At 44.9% G+C, this 17,483-nt stretch overlaps 1 protein-coding gene across 1 annotated transcript in view; it reads left to right on the forward strand.

The window, feature by feature from the left end:
• LOC143767923 (uncharacterized) overlaps positions 1-12,261 on the forward strand; it is a 103,908-nt gene extending 91,647 nt beyond the window's left edge. Inside the window, exons 10-12 of the mRNA XM_077256442.1 lie at positions 19-113; positions 312-402; positions 10,033-12,261. Coding sequence (XP_077112557.1) covers positions 19-113; positions 312-402; positions 10,033-11,855 — 2,009 coding nt within the window. The 3' untranslated portion in view covers positions 11,856-12,261. The remainder of the gene's footprint in view (positions 1-18; positions 114-311; positions 403-10,032) is intronic.
• The last annotated feature ends 5,222 nt before the right edge of the window (positions 12,262-17,483 follow it).

Below are 17,483 nucleotides of genomic sequence, written 5' to 3' on the forward strand. Positions count from 1 at the left end.
TGTATGTGTTTCCTCCAGATCTATCCAGTAAGAGGACAACACCAGAGAGATGTTCCCGTCCTCTTCTTCCACAGGACTGTAAACAAGATCCCAATGTTCCTCAGGATCATCAGGTAGATGGAGAGAAGGAGTCATGAGATCTCCCCTATGATGTGTAGACGCCGGTGAAGGTCTTGTGCTCAGTCTTTTATTATCCCCCAGTATTATATGTTTTATACTTGTGTAATGTGAACGGTGGAGATGGCAGGATTAGAGCTGATCATAGATGTGACTTCTCCATCTGTCTGTGACTTTTACAATATTTGTTTCAGGGTGAAGATCTGACCCGTATTAATACTGCAGAGACGTATGTGAGGGGTGATGAGTGGTGTAAAGAGGAGATTCCTGCATATGACTACCCAGGTGAGTAGTGACCACTAAATGCAGAGAAGTCCCAGATTCTCAGTCACCGGCTGTGACTGCTTTATAGGTGGTGTAGTCTGACTGTATCATAATCGTGCGATCACCATTTGGCCTCCCGACCACAACATTCTCCTCCACCAAAAACTGTTCAAATGACTTTGGGTATTGAAAGCCTTTTTTGTAGAACTTACCACCTGGATGATCTACCTACCCCCTGGGATTAGAAAACACTGACCGTTACCTGCCCAGATCTGTAAACAACAAAGTCAAGACAGCGAATGTAGAATGTACTGACAAGTTAGAAAATCACTTGAAGAAATATATTATGATGGGCCTGTAAGAGAGAGCGGAGGGTAATGATGCTGTTGGTTTCCTAGATCTCTGAGATCTTATTGGATGAATCTACCTTCTCTCCCTTCTGTGCTGCTGAATGTGCTCATATGGTCCCTACAAGACCAGGTCCAGTCTTCTTGTCCAAACCTTGCTTTTACGATCGACAACATTAAATTTGCAGTGAGGCCAAGTGTGAATTTCTGTACAATAACAGCAGAGTTTCCCTTTATCCAAAACAGGATTGTGATAAACTACAGGAAAATCATTATACCTGTGCCATGATATATCTCTAAGCTGTGCACGGCTGATGGCTGTAATATACATTTATTCACACTTGCAGGAGATATGTTGACATTGCTCGAGCCCTGGTTTCATGGATTCACTCCACGTCCTAAATAACATTATGTTTTCGATCCTAAGGATCTAAGGAGTTCACCTTACTGCACAATCTCTCCTGAAATGGGGGGCACTAATACTTTCTCTACTCTTCTGGTCAGGACTCATAGTAGCTCCAATGGTCCACCATAAATGAGTGCAACTCTGGTTTAGTGTTGGAGTTCTTCCCTTGTACATACATTGTTGTTGGGGATGTAACATACTTTTTTATTCTTTGTCTTTTTTCTACCTGTTCATTCTGTATGATATTTTGATTGTGGTGGGATCGGCCTACCTCACTTATCTGAGTGTGTAACTGATAGTCTTAAAAAAGCTCTCCATCGCCTCTTCTAAATGCCGAAGATCTAAATTTAAAGTGAACCTGTCAGCAGGATTGTGCACAGTAACCTACAGACAGTGTCAGGTCGGTGCCGTTATACTGATCACATTGATACCTGGTGATGAAATCCGTCTTGTGGTTGTTGTTTAATCTTTATTTGTAGTTTTCAGTTAATGAGATTCTCGTGCTCTGAGGCGGGGCTGGGGGTGTGGCTGGGACTGTGGGCGGAGCTGTGGGTGAGGCTGTGGGCGGGGCTTTATTTTGTACTCTGATTACATATTCATCTGTATTGGCTTATGACAGGTCACTGATCCCTCAGTGACCTGCGCCCTATTTTACATAATACATATAATAGTGTTGATATTGTTGTTGATTTTGCCTATAATATTGTGGCTATTATGAGGCTTAGAAAAAAATAACATCCAGCAAAATGACACCGGAGGCTCCTGTCCAGTAGCATCTATCTCTTACTTATAGATGCTACTGCGCAGGCGCCGCCATCGCCGGTGACATTTTGCTAGATTGCTTTATAGAAACCCTGTTGCTTCTCAACAGCCTTTGAGCCGCTACAGGTATGTGCATACGTTGCAAAATTGCCTGTGAAAGTTTCTGCGTAAATTCTGGATCTCTTGGAAGAAATCACAGGTAAAAATCCGCACGGGGGGCGTGTCCTAGCTGGCCATGTGAGCAGACACAGGGAAGAGTGCTCCGCTGCCAGAAGGATAAAAATCCTGATTTAACCCCATTTTTTGGGTATACTTACTAAAATCCGGTTGGCTGAAGGTCCGGAGAACACAGCGGTGCTGAACGGCGGCATTGTTCTCATCAGCAATGACCAGGAGGCGGCAGAAAGACGCTGGCACTGGCGATGCAGGAGCCGGCCAAGATGGGGCCGAGGTCAGAGAAGACGCTGACAGGGAGAATGCAGCATGTCAGCGGCGCATGGAAGTGGCTGCGAAGCTGCAGCAATATGCCAGGGTGGAAACTGCAGACGCAGAACAAGGAGCCGGAGCTGGAGCTGACAAGGAGGAGGAGGAAGCAGGCATGGCTGAGCAGCATGAGGTACAGAGGGGGAAGGAGAAAGACAGCATGGCGGGGGCTAGTGTGGGACCTGAAGGCATATCGCAGGAAGAAGAGCCGACCCTTAGAGACATTATTACACTGATCTCTTCATGTCAGCAGTCCCTGAATTCCCTGGCCCAGCAGATGCAGGAGGTTAAAGGGGACACGGCACAGATTAATGCAGCCCTGCAAAAGATGGGCGAACGTATAGGGGTGGTGGAGGAGAGCGTCAGCACGGCAGAAGATCACATAGTTAAATTACAAAAAGCTGGGAAGTTCGCCCAAGCAATAGCCGAGCTCGCAGCCAAAAATGAGGATCTGGAGAATAGATCCAGAAGGAATAACATACGTATAGTAGGGCTGCCTGAACAGTCTGAGGGGAGGAATCCCACAGAATTTGTTGAAAACTGGCTGCTGGAGAAAATTGGGAGCACAGTGCTGACAAAAGTTTTTGCTGTGGAACGGGCTCATAGGGTCCCACCGCAGGCCCCTGCCCCAGGAGCGAATCCTCGTACCATGCTCGCCAAAATATTGAACTACAGGGATAGAGACATTATCCTTAGAAAGGCTAGAGAAATGGAGGATCTGACAGCTGGAGGTCAAAAAATCACCATTTATCCGGATTATTCCGCTGCGGTTCAGAAGCAGCGGATGAAGTTTACTGGAGTCAAGCGAAGACTGAGGGAGCTGGGAGTGCAGTTTTCAGTGATGTTTCCTGCAAAGCTGAGACTGGTGGCTTTTAATAAGACCCACTTTTTCCTGACACCGGAGGACGCTACCCAGTGGCTTGATACTAATGAGAAGAAGCTTAAGGGAATGGGTGATTGACATTTTGGCGAGATCTGGTTGGGAATTGTTTTCTCTGTCGCTAGCAGAGGGTTCTGCGCTTGTTAAAACTGGTTAAAGAGTTGAGCAAATGTTGAAGGTTTTGCTAGGCCATGTTGAGGACCGGCCAGAGACAGTACTGTCTGCAAAATATGGGGGAGGGAGGGCTATGCCGGGTACTGTAAATTGGTTTGGTACTTTTTCTATATGTTCATATAAGTTGGAATGTTAAGATATAATAAAGTGAAAAGTTGGGGGAACTTATGATTGCTATGGCAGCGGGACGCGATTGGAGAGGGTTAGGTAGGGGAAGAGTGTTCGCAATGGGCAGTGGAGCCCCACTCTTGATGAGAGGAAGAATGTGCTACATTTGGGGGGTTAGGGGGGTAGGTTGGGAGGGGACAGGGGGGGCGGGTAGGGTGGGACAGCTCATACTTGGAAAATTAGATTCTATGAGAAATGATGAGCCACATGATGGGGATTGTATTAAAATATTGAGTTGGAATGTGAGAGGGCTGGCAGATAAAACACGGCGGGCGGCAGAGTTACAGTATGTTCGAGAACAGAGGGTCTCAATGATATGTCTGCTGGAGACACATTTAGTGCGGGAGAGGGTGAATGTGTTGAATAGACGCTGGATACAGAGGGCGTACCATTCTACTTTCTCTACGTACTCAAGGGGTGTGTCTGTGTTAATTCCTGTGTGGGTGCAGTATGAGGAGGTAGCGGTAAAGAAGGATGTGGATGGTCAGTATGTGGTGGTGAAATGTAAAATTAATGGAGTGGTGATGTGTATAGCGGCAATGTATATTCCGCCCCCATACTCAAGCAAGAAAATAAGAGAGGTGCTGGAGAGGGTGGGGCGTTGGGGTCCGTTACCTTTTCTAGTTATTGGTGACTTCAATAATATATGTGATGACTTTTGGGATAAAAATAAAAAACCCCAGAACAGGACAGAGGGACATGTCACTACGTTTGGGACCTATGTCCGTGAAGTAGGTATGATTGATTTATGGAGAGTTAGACATATTGGGGAAAGAGGGTATTCATGCTACTCGCCAGCTCATGGTACTTTGTCTAGGATCGATTTGGCGCTGGGTAACTGTCTGATGGATACGATGGTGAGGGATGTGAGATATTTGCCTAGGGCTCTCTCAAAGCATAGTCCAGTTGAAGTGGAGTTTCGACCAGTGGGGACACGGACCGGGAGCAAGAGGGAGTGGAAAATTCACCCTACTTGGCTACATAGTATAGACTTGGGGAAGATAAAGCAGGAGTTGGTGGAATTTTTTGAGATAAATGAGGGAAGTGTAGATGCTCTTACTGTGTGGGAAGCCATGAAGGCGTACTTAAGAGGGCTGCTGTTTAGGGATATTAGCAGGTGTAAGCGGAAATCGAGAGAGGCAGAGAAGATGGTGATTGATGGGCTGAGGATAGCTGAAGACGAGATGATAATAATGGGTACTTTGGAAGCTGGGAGGAGGTTAAAGGCATCTCAGAGCCAGCTGGAGGAAGTTTTGCTGGGTAAGGCTGAAAGGAAGAGGGAATTCATGAATCTAGCTTATTACCAGGAGGGCGAATCTGTGGGTCATATGTTGTCGCTGGTGGCTTCTGCCCAGAGAAATACTTCCTTTATCCATTCTCTGATGTCGGGGAGCGGTATTGCTGTTTCTGAGACTTCAGAGATTTTGGAGGTTTTTGCGGATTTTTATGCGGACTTATATTCCTCTCGGGTGGATGGGTCAATGGAGGACACGTTGGCGTTCCTTGGGGAATTGGAGCTACCAAAGCTGAGTGACATAGATAGAGAGGATTTGGAGGCTCCCATCACGGAGGAGGAGTTGGGTCGGGCATTACAGTCTATGGCTAATGGAAAGACGCCTGGTGTAGATGGATTTCCCGTTGAAATTTATAAAAACTTGGGGAAAGTGCTGATCCCTAGATTAAAGGCGGTGCTGGAGGAGGCTAGGAATAGAGGAAGTCTGCCGGCATCTATGCGGGAAGCCATAATAGTGGTGATTCCTAAGGAGGGGAAGGACTCTAAGCAGCCGGATTCATATCGGTCAATCTCCTTACTCACTATAGATGTTAAACTCCTGGCTAAGGTATTGGCGATAAGGTTGACGGGTGTCATTTCCAGCCTGGTGCACTCAGACCAGTCTGGCTTTATGCCTGATAGGTCAACTGCAATTAATTTACGAAGGCTGTATATGAATTTGCAGCTTAGAGCCGATAATTGTGGCCAGAGAGTTATTGCATCTCTGGACGCCCATAAGGCGTTCGATAGTGTGGAGTGGGGGTATCTCTGGCAGGTGTTGCGGAGTATGGGGTTTGGACCACAGTTCATATCTTGGATTCGGCTGATGTACTCGATGCCGATGGCCAGGGTCAGGGTAAACGGGGAGTTATCACGGACCATACAACTAGCTAGAGGGACGAGGCAGGGGTGTCCACTCTCTCCTCTTTTATTTGCTCTGGCTGTGGAACCACTGGCTGCTAAGCTTCGACGGTCTGATGAGGTGACTGGGTTCAAATATGGGATGATTGAAGAAAGGGTGGCATTGTATGCGGATGACATTCTTTTATTTCTGGCGGACCCGAGTGCGTCCTTGGAGGGGGCCATTGGGATTGTTGAACAATTCGGATTGGTGTCGGGACTAAGGATAAACTGGAGTAAGTCTATCTTGTTTATGGTGGACGACGCTAGTGGGGAAACGCTGGAAGATGGGCGACTGAAGGTGACGGGCCAATTTAAGTACCTTGGCATATGGGTATCTATGCCTGTTACTGATTATATACATAGGAATCTGACTCCAATCTTGGGCGTTCTAAAGGCAAAAGTGGATGCTTGGCTTAAGCTGCATTTATATGTGGTATGTAGGGTGAATCTTATTAAAATGATTCTGATGCCGAAAATACTGTATATTCTTCATTATGCGCCAGTTTGGATACCGCGCGGGAAATTTAGACAGATTAACTCTCTGTTTCGGAATTTAATATGGGGGAGACAATATCCGCGTATTAGACTGGAGACACTTCAGCGGCCCAAGGAAGATGGGGGCCTAGCATTGCCTAACCCTGAGGGTCTTCTGGAGTGGTACAGCGGTTGATGGAAGTGTTGACAAAAAAAAAACCAGTAGTGCAATGTTTGGAAGATGGATCCCTGGGGGTTCTGGGGAAATTGTACCCGACTGTGTTGTTGATACGTAGGCTATGGGGCAGGCTGAGACATATACGTGGGATCACGGACTTGACGAGATTCTCACCGCTATGGCATAGCAATAATTTACAGGAGTTTATGGCACTGGGGATGCTGACTGAATGGCGGGTCAAAGGGATTCAGTACGTCTATCAAATAATTGAGCGAGGTGAGTTGAAATCATTTTCCCAATTGCAGGTGGAGTTTGGACTTGGGACTGCAAGGGAGTATCAGTATTTGCGGATGAGACATGCTTTTGGAGCTCAGAATAGGAACGGAGGTATTAGAATTCAAAGGGATATAGTGCTTGAGTATGTGTGTAATGAAGGGACTAATGGGGGGGTTATATCTACTTTGTACAAAGACCTACTATACACCTTCCTGTTGGGTTTTCCGATAATGGCGAGAGCCAAGTGGGAGAGGGATTTGGGTCCAATGGATAACGAGACTTGGGAGTCGGTGTTAGAATGGGTCCCAAGACTGTCAGTGAGCGAACCGTATAGACTGTCACAGCTCTATGTGATACATAGGGTTTATAAGTCTCTGATAGTATTATATAAGGCAGGTTTGCGTGATGATTCTGAATGCCCAAGGTGTAAGTCTACAGCTGCGGATATATTTCATATGATGTGGATGTGTCCGAGACTGGCTGCCTTTTGGGTGGTAGTTTTGAGTCGTATGGAAGGTGCGTATGGATGCACGGTGCCAAGGGATCCAATGGTGTGCTTGTTGGGATGCTTGGATGAGATTGGAGTGGATAACAACCTAAAGATAGCTATTGCCAGATTATTATACATGGCTAGGAAGGTAATAGCTCGAAATTGGATCAGGGAAGAACCGCCGTCAAGAAGAGAATTCCTCCAGTATGTGAAGCAGGGCCTGACACTGGAAAAGGGGTTTTATAAGAAGAGAGGAAAAATTGAAATGTTCAATAAATTGTGGTCTCCGTGGATCGCCATGGGATAGGGGTATTATAGAAATTGAGTAAATTAAGGTCCCTAATTAATGACAATGTAAAATGAGGCTTACATTATCAGCTGGGGGATTAGTTTTTCTATTGCTTTAATCATGGAGGAGTTAAGCAAGTTGAGCTGCCTTGTTGGGTGGGGATGGGGGGGTTGGGATTGAAGGGGGTTGTTTGACGGGGAAAATTTTGTATTGAAAATGAGAATGTAACATGTCAATTATCTTGTTATTCTTAATAAAAAATTTATTTGGAAAAAAAAAATAAAAATCCGCACGAATTTGATGCGGATTTTCATGCGTTTTTTTTTGTTCGGATTTGAGTTTTTGAAAGCTAAATAAAGAAAAAAAAAGAATTGTGATGTCATTTCTTGTCCCACCTCTTCATTTACATACTCCATTGAACAATAATGTTTACATACACAGAAAGAAATAGATAGATACATACATAGATTGATAGATGGATATTAGATATATCTATAGATAGATCGATAGATAATACCAAGCCCGATGTTTAGGAATAAACATAATAAAAAAGTGTAATAAAGACACACACAAAATCTGCGTTAGGCCGGGGACCCACTTGCGAGAAACTCACAAGAATCTCAGACCTTAATACCAGGCACTGCTGCCGACAATCGGGACTGGCGTAGTAAGCTGCATAGAAATACATGCAGCCGTACACTCCGATCCCGAGTGCCGGCGGCAGTGTCGAGTATTCATGTGAGAGACTCGTGCGAGTTTCTCACAAGTGTGACCCCGGCCTTAAACGCAATATCTGTTTAATTTATAAAAATAAAATTGCGTGGGCGCCCGCGCAATTTTCTGCACCATAGAGGGAAAGCCAGCGACTAGGGGCCGATGTTTATAGCCTGGGAAGGGGTTAATACCCATGGATCTTCCCAGGTTATGAATATCAGCCTGCAGCTGTATATTTAGTTTTTACTGGCTATTAAAATAGGGGCCCCCCAAAAAAAACTATGTGGGGTCCCCCTATAATTAATAGCCAGAAATGGGTAGGCAGACACCTGCGGGCTGATATTTGTAGCCTAGGAAGGGGTCATGGGTATTGCCCCCTCCCGGGCTACAAACACCAGCTCACAGCTGCCCCAGAAATGGCGCATCTATAAGATGCGCCAATTCCGGCACTTAGCCTCTCTTCCCACTCCCCTGTAGCTGTGGCATATGGGGTAGTAGTTGGGGGTTGATACCACTTTTGAATTGTAAGATGACATCAAGCCAGCTTAGTAATGGAGAGGCGTCAATAAGATACCTATCCATTACTAATGCTATAGTTGTTAATGGGTTAAATAAACAAAGACACCGCCAGAAAAAAGTATTTTAATGAAATAAAACACTACACAGTTTTGCCATCTTTATTGTTCTGCCAATCCATGCGACGCCCTCGATCTCCTGCAAAAAAAAAAACAACCAACACAAATACTCCCTGGTCTGATGCAGTCCATTTAATAACGACTGTCCCACGACGATCTCCCCTATAGAGCTGTCACATCAGCAGATGTGACAGCACTATAGGCCTCCAGTGACACACTGACAGGTGACACTGGCTCCTGCAGTGCAACACTGAAGAGGATACCTGAGTTCAGGCTCTCACTTCACGGCAACGCTGCGTGAGAATGACAGTACTATATGTGTATGGTTTTTTGTTAGACTTGAACACAGTAGCCGGATGATGGTACTACTTCTATCCCATTATCCGGCTTCCTGTCACTGTAGCAGGCATAGCCGGATGGGACTAGTAGTCCAATCGGAATATGCCTGCCCACACAAAGCCACACACACAGATACACACAACCATACACGCACAGATACACACACATACACAGATACACACACAGACACGCACATCTTCTCCATACACAGTCTCCGCCCACACTCTTCCCCCTTACGATCTGCAGTGTTTCTCACAGGAACATCCGCAGATCTTTTTTAAACCTGTGATATTGCTGCGGATTTGCCTGACACAATGGAAGTCAATGGGTGCAGAAACGCTGGAAATCCGCAAAAAGAATTGACATGCTGTGGGAAAAAAACTGCAATTCTGTGCATTTTTTCCCAGCATGTGCACAACAAATGTCAATTTTACATTGACTAATATTGCTTGTGCACTACACTGTGGATTTGATGCAATTCCGCGTGTCCAAAAACTCTGCAGATCCGCATCAAAATCCGCAACGTGTGCACATAACCTAATGTTTTTCCATTGACAGATGATGGACCTGTTTGGATTTGTTGTTTGGGAGATGAGAATTGGTATTGTTTTCGCCTACATAACATTGATTGGTTTCTTTTTATTCTATATTTGGGAGGCAGAATGAACAAACAGTTGAACACCACACACTACCGGTTCATCTAATAAGGTTTTCTATTAGACTGTGAACTGTCATTGTCTTGGTAAATAAAGTTTTTTTTACATAGCTTGCCATTTTTATGGACAGTTTAATTAGAAATGTTCAAAAATATAAAACTCAAGGTTATTTTATTAAAAAATAATTGTTTTTTATCTTGGTAGATGACTGTACCAGGAGATCAGAAGGACAGCTGACCTCTTCAATTTTTAAATATGATGATCTTGAGATCCTACAAGATACAACTGAAGAGAATGCTATTACTCCAGTTATAACATCATCCCTTCACAGCAAAGATCTGTCAGCTGATCCTTTGAAACAGATCATGTCTTCTGATTCATTACCGACTACTAAGGAAAATCAAAGTCACAAAAGAGGCATTAAAAAACAAACTGCTCCTAAAGCAAAGAAGTCATTTTCATGTTCAGAATGTGGGAAATATTTTAACACGAAAGCGCATCTTGATAACCACCAGAGAACTCACACAGGGGAGAAGCCTTTTTCATGTTCAGAATGTGGGAAATGTTTTAACACAAAAGCGTATCTTGATACCCACAAGAGAACTCACACAGGGGAGAAGCCTTTTTCCTGTTCAGAATGTGGGAAATGTTTTAACCGGAAAGAGGTTCTTGGTAGACACCAGAGAACTCACACAGGGGACAGACCTTTTTCATGTTTAGAATGTGGGAAATGTTTTAATATGAAAGCGCATCTTGATTACCACCAGAGAACTCACACAGGAGAGAAGCCTTTTTCCTGTTCAGAATGTGGGAAATGTTTTAACCGGAAAGAGCTTCTTGTTAGACACCATAGAACCCACACAGGGGAGAAGCCTTTTTCCTGTTCAGAATGTGGGAAATGTTTTAGCTGGAAATCAGATTTGGTTAGGCACCAGAGAACTCACACAGGGGAGAAGCCTTTTTCATGTTCAGAATGTGGGAAATGTTTTAAATGGAAATCAGATTTGGTTAAGCACCAGAGAACTCACAGGGGGGAGAAGCCTTTTTCCTGTTCAGAATGTGAGAAATATTTTAATCAGAAAGCACTTCTTGTTAGACATCAGATCATTCACACAGGGGAGAAGCCTTTTTCCTGTTCAGAATGTGGGAAATGTTTTAACTGTAATGCGAATCTTGTTAAGCACCAGGGAACTCACACAAGGGAGAAATCTTTTTCCTGTTCAGAATGTGGGAAATGCTTTAATCGGAAAGAGCATCTTACTAGACATCAGAGCAGTCACACAGAGGAGAAGCCTTTTTCCTGTTCAGAATGTGGGAAATGTTTTAATCGGAAAGAGCATCTTACTAGACATCAGAGCAGTCACACGGAGGAGAAGCCTTTTTCATGTTCAGAATGTGGGAAATGTTTTAACCTGAAAGAGCGTCTTGTTAGACATCAGAGCAGTCACACAAGGGAGAAGCCTTTTTCCTGTTCAGAATGTGGGAAATGTTTTAACCAGAAAGCACTTCTTGTTAGACATCAGAGCAGTCACACAGGGGAGAAGCCTTTTTCCTGTTCAGAATGTGGGAAATGTTTTAACTGTAATGCAAATCTTGTTAGTCACTGGAGAACTCACACAAGGGAGAAGCCTTTTTCCTGTTCAGAATGTGGGAAATGCTTTAATCGGAAAGAGCATCTTATTAGACATCAGAACAGTCACACAGAGGAGAAGCCTTTTTCCTGTTCAGAATGTGGGAAATGTTTTAATCGGAAAGAGCATCTTGCTAGACATCAGAGCAGTCACACGGAGGAGAAGCCTTTTTCCTGTTCAGAATGTGGGAAATGTTTTAACCTGAAAGAGCGTCTTGTTAGACATCAGAGCAATCACTCAGGGGAGAAGCCTTTTTCCTGTTCAGAATGTGGGAAATGTTTTAACCAGAAAGCACTTCTTGTTAGACATCAGAGCAGTCACACAGGGGAGAAGCCTTTTTCCTGTTCAGAATGTGGGAAATGTTTTAACTGTAATGCAAATCTTGTTAGTCACTAGAGAACTCACACAATGGAGAAGCCTGTTTCCTGTTCAGAATGTGAGAAATGCTTTAATCGGAAAAAGCATCTTATTAGACATCAGAACAGTCACACGGAGGAGAAGCCTTTTTCCTGTTCAGAATGTGGGAAATGTTTTAATCGCAAAGAGCGTCTTGTTAGACATCAGAGCAATCACACAGGGGAGAAGCCTTTTTCCTGTTCAGAATGTGAGAAATGTTTTAACCAGAAAGCACTTCTTGTTAGACATCAGAGCAATCACACAGGGGAGAAGCCTTTTTCCTGTTCAGAATGTGAGAAATGTTTTAACCAGAAAGCGCTTCTTGGTAGGCTGTGTGCACACGTAGCATATTTTTAGCGTTTTTTTCGCGTTTTTTTCGATATAAAAACGCTATAAAACCGCGAAAAAAACGCTAAAAACATTAAGCATCCTATTTAATAGAATGCAATCTGCATTTTTTGTGCACATGCTGCATTTTTTTCCTGAGCGGAATCGCATTCCAGAAAAAAATGCAGCATGTTCATTAAATTTGCGGAATCGCAGCGATTCTGCTCACATAGGAGTGCATTGATCTGCTTACTTCCCGCACGGGGCAGTGCACACCATGCGGGAAGTAAGCAGATCATGTGCGGTTGGTACCCAGGGTGGAGGAGAGGAGACTCTCCTCCACAGACTGGGCACCATATATTTGGTAAAAAATAAAAGAATTAAAATAAAAAATGGCGATATACTCACCTTCTGGCGGCCCGACCTCCTCAGCGGCTTCCGTGGTGTGTGTGAAGGACCTGCGATGACGTCACGGTCACGTGACCGCGATGACGTCGCGGTCACCTGACCGCGACGTCAATGGAAGGTCCTGAACACACAGCATCTATAGGAATGCAAGCCGCTGAGGAGATCGGGCCATATATCGGGTGAGTATAACAATTTTTTTTTTTTTTTAATTATTATTTTTAACATTCTACCTTTTACTATAGATGCTGCATCTATAGTAAAAAGTTGGTCACACTTGTCAAACACTATGTTTGACAAGTGTGACCAACCTGTCAGTCAGTTTTCCAAGCGATGCTACAGATCGCTTGGAAAACGCTAGCATTCTGCAAGCTAATTATGCTTGCAAAACGCTAGTTTTCTGGGGGTAGATGCATGCCAATTCTGCATTCAATATACCCGCGGCAGGAGCTGCAGAATTGCCGCGGAAATTTCCGCGGCAATTCTGCAACGTGTGCACTTAGCCTTAGACATCAGAGCAGTCACACAGGGGAGAAGCCTTTTTCCTGTTCAGAATGTGGGAAATGCTTTAATCGGAAAGAGCATCTTATTAGACATCAGAACAGTCACACAGAGGAGAAGCCTTTTTCCTGTTCAGAATGTGGGAAATGTTTTAACTGTAATGCAAATCTTGTTAAGGTACCGTCACATTTAGCGACGCTGCAGCGATATAGACAACGATCCGATCGCTGCAGCATCGTTGTTTAGGTCGCTGTGGACAGCTCTCTCCAGCGACCAACGATCAGGGGAACGACTTTGGCATCGTTGAAACTGTCTTCAACGATGCCGAAGTCCCCCTGCAGCACCCGGGTAACAAGGGTAAACATCGGGTTACTAAGCGCAGGGCCGCGCTTAGTAACCCGATATTTACCCTGGTTACCATTGTAAAAGTAAAAAAAAAACACTACATACTCACCTTCTGATGTATGTCATGTCCCCCGCCGGCGGCTTCCCTGCACTGAATGTGTCAGCGCCGGCCGTAAAGCAGAGCACAGCGGTGACGTCACCGCTGTGCTCTGTCTTACTTTACAGCCGGCGCTCAAAGTCAGTGCGGGAAGCTGATGGCGAGGGACGTGACAGACATCAGAAGGTGAGTATGTAGTGTTTTTTTTTTTTTTCACATTTACAATGGTAACCAGGGTAAACATCGGGTTACTAAGCGCGGCCCTGCGCTTAGTAACCCGATGTTTACCCTTTTTACAAGCGAACACATTGCTGGATCGGTGTCACACACACCGATCCAGCGATGACAGCGGGTGATCCAGCGCCGAAATAAAGTTCTGGACTTCTAGCTCTGACCAACGATATCACAGCGGGATCCAGATCGCTGCTGCGTATCAAACACAACGAGATCGCTATCCAGGATGCTGCAACGTCACGGATCGTTGTCGTTATCGTTGGAAAGTTGCTCAGTGTGACGGTACCTTAAGTCACCAGAGAATTCATACAAGAGAGAAGCCCTTTTCCTGTTCAGAATGTGGGAAATGCTTTAATCGGAAAGAGCATCTTATTAGACATCAGAGCATTCACACAGAGGAGAAGCCTTTTTGATTTTCTTAATGTGGGAAATATTTTACTTGGAAATCAACTGTTAATAAACATCAGAGATGTCACATAGGGGAGAAGCCATTTTTATGTTCATAATGTTGGAATAGTTTTAAGCAAAATTGGATCTTCTTAAAGGGGTTGTCTCATGTCATTCCTCATGTTTGCTGACAAAAGGATAAAACTAAACTTTATTAATTCCAAATGTAAAACTATACACATAATTCACCCCCTGAAGGTTAGTCAGAAAGTGACTAATAGAAAAAACATGTACCCCACATTTCAGTATATAGGGTGAGGTGAGGTATACACACTCACTCTCAAAGCCTCTCACTTCTATGGGTTTCATCGTCCTCACCAAAGACGACTCATCGGGAGACTTTATTAAATATTGACCTATATTCAAGCCAGACTAGATGGGGAAAAACAGCTAAAATCGTGTATCATGTTATCCCAAACAGTCAGAAACTAGCCATATATAGGCAGATCCCAGACGTCAAACTATATACTTCGTAAGTTTATAAGCTACTCCAGTGGCGGTCAGTCAGGAATAGAAAGTATGTGAAAATACAATATAATTATTGTTTTTTTTTATTTGTTTGGTATTGTAACAGCTGTCTACCACTCAGGGAAACTTACCGTATTTTCCGGCGTACAAGACGACTTTTTAACCCCTGAAAATCTTCTTAAAAGTCGGGGGTCGTCTTGTACGCCGGGAATCGCCTTGTACGCCGGGTGTATATGGTGGGTGGGGGGGGGGAGTGATCCTGATGACGACGAGGGGGCGTCTCACAGGAAAGTGAGTATCCCCCATTACCTTATCATAGCGCTGCAGCGTGGGGTCTCTGTGCTGGGAGCGGCGGCTGCTGTGCTGTGCTGTGCTGTGGCGGCTCCTCTTCTGCAGTGTGGGGCCTCTGGTGCTGTGGGGCGGTGGCAGCGGTGGCGTATCTTCATGCAGTCGGGGCTCCTCCGGCATCTCAAAGCCTAGAAGCCCCGCCGGCAACTCCATCGGTGTAATGCGCTGGCCTCCGGGAAAATGGCCGCTGCTTAGATTCAGATCTCGTGTCCCGAGATTTCGGGACGAGATCTGAATCTGAGCATGCACAGCCCCCAGCGGCCGGGCCACCGCATCGCACCTATTGAGCTGCCTCCGGGAAAATGGCCGCTGCTCAGATTCAGATCTCGTCTCCCGAGATCTCGGGACGAGATCTGAATCTGAGCAGCGGCCATTTTCCCGGAGGCCACCTGACCGCATTGTACCGATGGAGTTGCCGGCGGGGCTTCCAGGCTGAGATGCCGGAGGAGCCCCGACTGCATGAAGATACGCCGCCGCCACTGCCCCACAGCACCAGAGGCCCCACACTGCAGAAGAGGAGCCGCCACAGCACAGCAGCCGCCGCTCCCAGCACAGAGACCCCACGCTGCAGCGCTATGATAAGGTAATGGGGGATACTCACTTTCCTGTGAGACGCCCCCTCGTCCTCATCAGGATCACTCCCCCCCCCCCCCCCAAAAGGCACATATTCACCGGCCCTATAAGACGACATACGGTGTATAAGAAGACCCCCAACTTTTAAGAAGATTTTATTTTTTAACTGGTAAAGTTGGGGGGTCGTCTTATACGCCCAGTCGTCTTATACGCCGGAAAATATGGTATCTGCTCCAAAGATCATTACTAGCTTCTAACTAATGGCCATGCTGCGGTCTGTCAAGCAATGAGTGCAATATCATTATAAAGACTAGGGATATGTGCAACCATAATGTCTGGGAGATCTGTGCTATTATTTAGTATGAATATGGAAATTAAGTTGTGTTCCCTGAGTGGTATATACTGTATTTTCACATACTATCATTCCCGACACTGGAGTGGCTTATAAACTTACGAAGTATATAGTTTGAAGTCTGTGATCTGCCAATATGTGGCTAGCTTTCTGACTATTTCGGATAACATGATTTTAATTTTTTTTTCATCTAGTCTCGCTTGAATATAGGTCAATATTAAATAGAATCTTGATGAGTCGTGTTTGGGGAGGACGATGAAACGCATAGAGACAGAAAGCTTGGAGAGTGAGTGTGTATATGTCACCTCACCTTATATACTTAGATGTGGGGTAAATGTTTTTTTCTATTGGTCACCTTCTGACTAACCTTCAGGGGATGAATTATGGGTATAGTTTTACATATGGAATTAATAAAGTTTAGTTTTATACTTTTGTCATTGAATCTTCTAATCAAGGGATAATTATATACATATATATTTTTTTTTTTCTCAGTGAACTCATTCCTCATGTTTGGCCTCATTAAAATAAAAACAGTCATACTCTGCTGGCATGCCAGCTACACTTCAGCGGTGTTGAGACTCACTGCTCCGGGGCTTATGTGAGTTTATCACATCACACGAGCTCTGCGCCCAATCAGTGGCAGCTTCACTGTTCCTTCCTTCGGACGTATTGAACATCAGCAGGAAGCCAGGGCCGCGACTGGTCTCTGACTGCCTCATGATGCTCGATTTGTCTGAAGGTGGGGACAGTGATGTCAGCGCTGTTTGGGCACAGGGCTCACATGATGTGAACACCTCAAGAGACCCAAGAATGCAAGTACCCACACTGCTGAAATGGTGCCGGTGTGGGAGGTTTGTATAAGTGTTTTTATTTTATTAGGACCAAATATGAGGAATGAGAAGGGGTTGTCCAAGTAGTGGACAACCTTTTTAAACATCAAAAATCCCACACAGAGAGAAGTCATTATTAATTATGAGCGAGTGTACTCGTTGCTCGGGTTTTCCCAAGCACACTCTGGTGACCTCGGAGTATTTATGACTGCTCGGAGATTTAGTTTTCATTGTGGCAGCTGAATGGTTTACAGCTACTAGCCAGGCCAAGTACATGTGGGGGTTGCCTGGTTGCTAGGGAATCCCACATGTACTCAGCCTGGCTAGTAGCTGTAAACCATTCAGCTGCTGCAATGAAAACTAAATCTCCAAGCAGTCATAAATACTCGGAGGTCACCCGAGCATGCTCAGGAAAACCCAAGCAACGAGTACACTCGCTCATCACTAGTCATTATCATTAGTGATGAGCGAGTGTACTACTCGTTGTTCGGATTTTCCCTAGCATGCTCGGGTGATCTCCGAGTATTTCTTAGTGTTCAGAGATTTAGTTTTCATCGCCCCAGCTGAATTATTTACAGTTACTAGCCAGAGTACATGTGGGGGTTGCCTGGTTGCTAGGGAATCCCCACATGTAATCAAGCTGGATAGTAGCTGTAAATCATTCGGCTGTCGGGATGAAAACTAAATCGAGCAGTCATAAA

The sequence above is a fragment of the Ranitomeya variabilis genome, chromosome 4, assembly GCF_051348905.1.
Source record: "Ranitomeya variabilis isolate aRanVar5 chromosome 4, aRanVar5.hap1, whole genome shotgun sequence".
NCBI lineage: Eukaryota > Metazoa > Chordata > Amphibia > Anura > Dendrobatidae > Ranitomeya > Ranitomeya variabilis.